The following is a 7,707-nucleotide window of genomic DNA, read 5'->3' as shown; positions in this document are numbered from 1 at the left end:
GAAAGAGTCTCTATCTAGTCATTGATATTAAACTCTATAAATATAGATATAGCAAACAGATTACTTAATTTTTCACCTGTCTGTAGACAAACTAAATCGTAAATTTAGCCTGATTTTGCTACTCGGTGGTTACTTAGGGCTGGCCACATGGTGCTTCTGCCCCATCTGTTAAAGAGGAAATACTCCTTACCTCAACAAGTTCTTGCTGATGACTACTTCCTCTTGCATCTTCGCTCTTTCTTCTTTTTTTTTTTTTTGGATGCTCTATAAGCTAGAAGTCTTAACTTTGAAAGTGTAACTAATTTTTACACAGTAGTCTAAAGCCTGTTACAAAGTCCGCCGAGATCATTACTATTACATATTAGTGTTCTGCCACGTAATGTGGTGGTGGGTTGTGGTTTTTTTCTTTTTCAAATATATATATACCTGTGATTTGGGAGCTGATGTTTTTCTCTTCATAGTCCACCTTGCAAGAGTTGGTCAGGAACTGAGACCCTGGCATGCTAAGTAAAACTAGAAAGTCAAGAGAGCAGGTTTGGTTTCCCTCTCCACCCCTCTGTGGGTGTTGTATTTCTGAGCAGTGTTGCATGGAAACAGAAGGAGCTTTGGCTGAAAGGTAGGGCACCTGTTGCATTATGGGGGGTGCTCCCTTCAGCCGTCTTTGGCACCTGTACCCTACGGAAACTAGCATAGTATCTTCTGAGTGGGCACCATGTCAGACCAGCAGATGGGCTAGAGCAGAATCTTGCCAGAAAACAGTTTGTGCATCAAGTTTTAAATATTAGAGGCCTGAACTCCCATCCGAGAGCGCTGTAAGAGCGGACCATGCATAGCTTTTCTGCCTGGGGTTAAAGGATGTGTCATACCTATTCCAGCTTAGAGTAATTAACTTTGAAAGTCAAAACGGTGGTTTCCATTGCTGTGGAATACAAAACTTTGGCTGTACTGAATCAAGATTAAGGTTTCATAGAACGATGAGTAAGAAATGTAATAAAATTTCCTGCTAGTACTGAGTGCTCTTAGCTGGGAGGTGTTTGCAGTTATCTGTGAAACAGTTTAGCAGTTGAGCACAATTTTCTACCCAAACCACTTTAGTTAGGTCTTGTGGAACACAGTTTCACAAGCATGGTACAGAGGGCTATGTATATGTAATCTGTATAATAAAACTCTACTGTCGTAAAGCTACCTAGAAGAATCATCTAGGAAAAAAAGCTATTCATAAATACTGCTCAGAAAAGAGTACGTACAGGAAATGGTGATGCATCTTTAAAGTAACAATGTGAGCAGAGAAGCAGGTCTTCCTTAGGCTACGTTTAAAGTGGACTGTAAAGACTCTTCAAGCACTGAAGGTTTCAATTCCTGGGAAATATTGGCTATTGCGAAGTGGGGGGGGAGGAAGCAATGTGCTTTGTTCACCTTTAAATATTTGCCTTAGTACCTTCCATATATAGGAAATATTTGAAGTTGTGTATTAAATAGCAGATGCTACTTTTTATTTATTTGTGTACAGTTTGTTTTTTAGTAACTATATTCCTGCAACTTGGATCGTTTTTTATTGTTAGATGCTCTGAGCGACACTGCCCTCCCTTTGTTAGCCATTGAATTTAACAGCTCTTGGCTTCATTTAAATGGGGCCAGAATTTTTCCAGCTTTTTTTTATAGATAGCCTGTGACTTCAAAGTGTAGTATTTTTGAGGTTAGTTTTTATTTCTGAAAATAACTAAGCTGACAATACCACTCTTCAGGATTAGTTAACCAATGAAACAAAGCAAAAATAAAATACTAGCAACCCAAGAACTTTTGAAAATAATTTTATTCATGTTTCCCAAACAAATATATACTCAAAATATCCAGCAGTGGCAAAGACACCAGCTGTGGACAGAAGCAGGGATGTTTTTCCAAACTGCCAAATCAATGCTGTTTTCTTTTCCACTGTGTAAACTTTGTCAACAAAACTGGTTCTCTGAGAGCCATTGAAAATATTTCACCATATTCCAAATGTGACTGCCACAAATTAAGTGCTAAAACTACAACAAGCACATTTGAACTGGCAAATAGAATTGGCATGTTTCTTTGTCAGACTGCATGCAATTGTGCTGTGTGGTTGTAGGAAATTGCTGTTCATCCAGAAACACCCTTTTGTTACCATGTCTTGTTAACATTTAGAAAGCTACATTAATTAAGGTTGTGGCACTCAGCAACAAAACGGATGAAATTTGCGATTAAAGTGGATGATAAGGCCATAACTGCTGTGCCTGGGTGAAACTAGGGAATTCTGGACAGGGGTTAATTTGAGGTAAGTTATTTGCTGTGTTGTATAGGCACAACAGTTGGAAATTATGGCAAAGAATGTGAATCTTACTGCACTGCTTTATTTCAGAGTGCATTTTAAATTCGTATGCTTTTCACTGGCATGATAGCTGCAATCGTGGGATGAAGGGGAGGAAGGGAAAATAGAGCTGTGCCCTTTGGCCTTTGTGAATGTTTTGTGAGACTCATCTTGGCATGGGATAAACAGCCACAGCCCCCTACACAGCTTCATCTTGCGCCAGTGTTCCCAGTTAACAATTATGCAGATAATGGTTTTGATTGTGTGCATACATCAACACCCCTCCCCCAAATGTAAGGAGATTGCGCATCTCAAGTTGATAAAAGCAACATAAACTGGGAACTCTCACACTTGTTATGCTATTTTAAGATATCCTTTGCAAATATAATCTTGCCATATAGTGCTCCTGGTACTCTATGTGTGTACTTATACACCATCAGAGACCTCCTGCCTATCAGCATTGCTCTCCTGCAGGGTCTCTGCTTACTGTCCTGCAGTCTAGCATTTAACTGATTGTAATATTATAAATAGCCATGTGCTACCACACAGAACGAGGCTAGCACATGGCTAATTACGAGTATACAGTAATTAACTATGAGCTAAACTCGCAGGAGAGTATGTGGTGGTGGTCTATGAGGTATGTAATCAGACTGTTTGTTAAACCTTGGGAGCCTTTCCAGTCTGTTAAGTAACTATACATAGTAATGAGACAATTTTTAAAAAACCATTTGTGTTTATTTATGGACAAAAAATAGTCTGTCTTATTTCTGAGCTGTGGCTAAAGTATTACTGCCTGATATATGAGTGGTTAATTAAAATGATGTAACAAAAGGTGCGCATGCAACTTCTGCTTATCTGTGAGATTAATTGTCTAAGCATTATCTGTGTAAGACGTTTGGAGTGTTATTCGTCGTGAATGTTATGCCTTGTTTCATGTATGTGCAGTAAGAACAGTAACACCATTTCTCCTTTTGTAGATTTGAAGGTCATGTTACTCATTTTGTGGAGCATCTGTTCCTGTTTCTTGTTGAGCTTTGTCTGACTTTTCTGCCTTTTCACATTGTAACAGTTGGCAGTTAGTTTTGGTTTTATTTTTCTTCAGGAAGTTCTTTCAGTGCAACTCCAAAAAGCATCCCCACCAGCACAGTGTAAGAACCGTGGGGGTTAGGCCCTTTTGCTGGGCTAGCTCCTGTTAATTGCTGCTCTTCATTACCCTGACAGCTGTTACTCTCTGTTCCAGATTACCGTGAATGAGGCCTCTCTTCATAAAATGTCAAGATGTCTACAGGGAAGTTAGATCAGATTCTTCCAAATGCATTTAAATTTGATACTTCTCTATACCTATCAAACTTCTGTTAAGTAACTTGGTATTAAAATACATTTTCTTATGCACAGGTTCTTTTCTGATCTGTGTCAGTAAGGGAGCACATCTAATTCTGTTTGGGTAATGTGACGATGTTGAATACAATGAAAACACATGGGATATGTTCCTTTTAACTAATGTCTTCAGCTATTAACACATAGTCTACACGTGGCAGACAAAGATAAAGACTTAAGCACCTGTGCCTTAATTCCCAGTTCAGTACAATAATATGGTAAGAACAAAGTTTACCAAAATTTCTGTCCTTGTTGTATGATGGTTTTAAATTGTATTCTGAATGTGACTGCTTCTCATTTGAGTCTATGGATAGTTTACACCTTACCAGAGCTGCTGTTTTAGGATATATTCATTTTATCTTAATGTGAACGCTTCTGTGCTAAAACTACATGGGGAAGTGTCAAGCAGAAGGCAGTGGGGACCCTGTGGGTGTTTGGGGTGTGTATACTGCCAGGTTCAACCCAGATGCTGAATAGAATTGAAGGAAGATGGTAGCTGAAGGAGTCTGTTCATTGTAAAAATATTTTTATGCCCTGAGCATCAAAAAATGTAAGCTTGAATGGTTTAATTAGATCCAAGTTTACTTGATTTTTATTATGTGGATAAAAGTAGTCTATTTTTTTTTGTGTGCTGATAGCTGAAGTGTTTCACACCTGGACTGTTGTTGGTATTTGATCATTATAAGAAGTTTGAAAGGGACACTTATTTCCTAGGAACTGTATTCTTTTTAGTTTTTTTCAGTGATGATTCTAAAAGATGATTTAGTCTCATTAAATTTTAATCCCAGTGTAGCTCCATGTAGCTTCAGTAGTATCAGAGAGAACTGATAGTTCTCTCAGGGTCAGAAGAAAATAGGATTGCATTGTCTGTGCAGAGAGGTTCTGTCTCCTGGGCTGTAATTGGCACATGTGGTCAATTATTGTTTTGAAATCTCTACTTGCGCTGAGAGGCACAATCCCTCATCTCCCCTTTAGGCAGGTGGTGGCTGTGCTATCCCTAACTTAGGCCAGTGTCTAAATAATGTCAGAATAGAAATCAAGGTTCTAGGGCCAAATTAATTTGTAATAGAGGAAAGCAGACAATCCTGTCTAGAGGCATATAATGTAGGTCATAACTTTTAAGTGGTGTCTTTGTCACGACAGTGGATTGACAGCAACCAAATACAGAGGTTATCCAATTGGCTGGAATGACTTAAGCATAGTCTGTTATAATGGAATACCTCATTGTGGTGTAAACGTGCAATGGGGACATCCTGCGTGCTCCTTAATTAGCATCGAGGGAGAAAGTTCTGAAAATGTGAGTTAAAAGTGCTTCTGTGCTTGTTGATTAAAACTTCCGTGTGTGTTTGTGTGTGTTGTTTCCATTTTGGTTTTTTTTTTTGAACTTGGCAAAACTCTGACCTTTAAAAGCAGGAATTCAGACAAAATGTTGGATATCTGTGTCGTGTATTTTTTTGGTAACCTTATGCAGTGCTAGTTTGATCTTGGTTTGCAATTATATTTTGTTGCATACAACTTGACCCCCATCTCTCTCTCTCATTTTGCAGCTTCCCCTCAAACTCATGTTCCTGTAGAAGATGATGCAGTACATGTAATTAAAGTGGTAATGTGTAGATCTCATTTCTAATTTGTTAACTTGTATGCAGTTCTTTCTCTTCATCATCTATTCTTATTTTCAGCATTAGATCTGTATTGCATGCTTGTGGCTTTTGGTTTTTTCACTTTTTTTTTTTTTTTTTTTTTATATTTTGATATGGTTTCCCTGCTTGGGGACATATTTGGCATTTCCATGACACACAGTATTTCCTTGACTTGATTACTGCCCTCAACAGTTCAATAAGGAAAATCAGACTGTGAGCTTAAACAGGCCTGATTTACAATATTTCTGAAAATAGTGTCCTAAATAATTCCTGAAAGAAACTGTGTTGTTTATGAAAATGTGTTGCCAAACAATTTTTCTTTTTAGCTACTTACTAAAATTACATTTCGGATGGCATGGTATATGGGAGACGGGAAGACAAAGGGGTTTCATCCTCTTTTAATTTCTCATACAGTTTTCTTTAGAAACTGTTGTCTTTCTGGTGCATTTTATGACACTAAGTTTGTTTATTTCTCAATAGGAATATCTTGAAAATGGCCCCTTATTTTCTGAACTGAAATTTTACCAGAGGGCTGCAAAACAAGAGCATAGTAAGTAATGTATCGGTTCTGATTCAGGTAAATTTAAGGACAAGTTTGCGTTTAGCTACTTCTATTAAGGACTGTTACTTTAGAGCTTCATAGCCAACTCATTTCATATACACTGAACTAATCCTAGTTGGTGCTGTAATAATTTCAGATCGCTGTAGGTTTCTTTACTTGGATGTCATCCTTGTCCTTTCTGATCAGAAGGGAGAACAGAAACATGCCAAATTTATTATGTGCACACTTCAGAGCGCACAACAATGAATGGACTCCAGAGGGAGGCCAGCCTTAGAACAGAGGTACTACATGGACTAATTGGTGACCTATTTCTGCTAGTAGCTGTTTCCATATGCAGAGCTAAAAGTGTGTGTAATCATCGCAGGATTTAGTAGTAATCAAGGCACTTGATTCGGCAGACACTTAAGCAAGGATGTGATTTATTCATGGGAACTGTCCTAAAGACTTTAGATGACTTAGATTCCTGGTAGACATAAGCACTTTTGATAGCTTGAAGCGTTCTGTATTGAATGAAGTAGAGTTTCTAAAGGAATTATTTCTTCAGCTATTGATAATTGCTTATCTGTCTTCTGAGAGAACAAAGTACCACATTGCTGGAACAAAAAAATGCTTCTTGTTTTGCAGAATGTAGAGAACTTCAGAGTAAAGTTATGGTCTGAATTGTTTACTACACGAACTGTCAAATAAGTCTTATTGCTTCATTCAAAGTTTTGGCTTGATAGCTAGAACAAAAACAACAAAAATACCCCACACCAGACCGAAATTCTCTAGTTACCTTTAACACAATGTTATCTTTTTATTATTATTACAGTAAGAAAATGGATGAATCTTAAAAAAATAAGATGCTTAGGAATTCCAGTGTTTTGGGGATCAGGCTTGGCTGAGTACAAGGGAAAAAGGTAATAAGATGAATTGTAATTAACCCTCAAATTGACTGAATATCCATTTTTAACAAAATGGATATAAGTCCTTTTAATCTGACACAAACTTGCAGTCCTGTCTTAAAGGGTTCCTCCCTTTTTTATATTTCCTGATAGCTATAGATTCATGGTCATTGAGAGACTGGGGGAAGACCTTCAAAGAATCTTCAAAGATTGTGGAAGCAAATTTAAGAAGGAAACTGTTCTGCAACTTGGGGCACGAATGGTATGTATGGAGAGAGAGGAAATTGCTATGTCTTGAACTTGCCGAGTTTGACTAGGAAATTATCTTTTTAATATAGTACCTTTAGGTAGCTCTTGAGTTTAGAATGAAGCTTGTAAATGCTGTGTATTTTCTTATTTTTAATTTTTTTTTTAATAAAAAGAGTATTAAGTAGAAAATCAAGACCCCTTGCAGACTGGAAGTTGTTGGGCTCAAACCAAAATTTTTTTCTAATACGTTCAAACATAGACCATACACTTCAAAATGTGTGTCAAGACTGAGATGTGTAAGCCTATTCTCATTTGCTTTAGCATGTATTGATTTTTTTTTTTGCAGTGTCTGAAGGGTATTGTATTAGACATCCATATTTGTCAAAGTTCACAATTGCATGTCTGAATGCAAAATTTTCAGTGTGTTTGCTGAACACACTGATTGTACAGGCCGGGATTAGGCTAGTCTGCAAATATCAGTTTTGTTTTCAAATGTGTGTAGACTGGCACGTACTAACAGAAGATTGTATATGTGCTCCTTTGTAATATCACTTGTGTTGTGAAAGACTGCTATTACTGAACAGAGGTGCACAGCAAATGGAGTAGAGGCAATGGTCATAAGTTGCAGGAAGAGGAACTCCGAGTATAAAGGAAAAGTTTTCACAG

The 7,707-nt window shown here is 37.6% G+C and overlaps 1 protein-coding gene across 1 annotated transcript in view; it reads left to right on the top strand.

Moving 5' to 3' along the window:
- The window catches only part of VRK2 (vaccinia related kinase 2), a 45,555-nt gene that overhangs the window by 5,721 nt on the left and 32,127 nt on the right, over window positions 1-7,707 (top strand). The window contains exons 2-5 of the mRNA XM_009696841.1: window positions 5,254-5,309; window positions 5,827-5,896; window positions 6,720-6,807; window positions 6,946-7,054. Of these exons, the coding sequence (XP_009695143.1) occupies window positions 5,254-5,309; window positions 5,827-5,896; window positions 6,720-6,807; window positions 6,946-7,054 (323 nt within the window). The remainder of the gene's footprint in view (window positions 1-5,253; window positions 5,310-5,826; window positions 5,897-6,719; window positions 6,808-6,945; window positions 7,055-7,707) is intronic.

The sequence above is a fragment of the Cariama cristata genome, unplaced genomic scaffold (assembly GCF_000690535.1).
Source record: "Cariama cristata isolate BGI_N322 unplaced genomic scaffold, ASM69053v1 scaffold7003, whole genome shotgun sequence".
Taxonomy (NCBI): domain Eukaryota; kingdom Metazoa; phylum Chordata; class Aves; order Cariamiformes; family Cariamidae; genus Cariama; species Cariama cristata.
The sequence above is the reverse complement of the archived record's forward strand: the minus strand, read 5'-3'. Positions and strand labels throughout refer to the sequence as shown.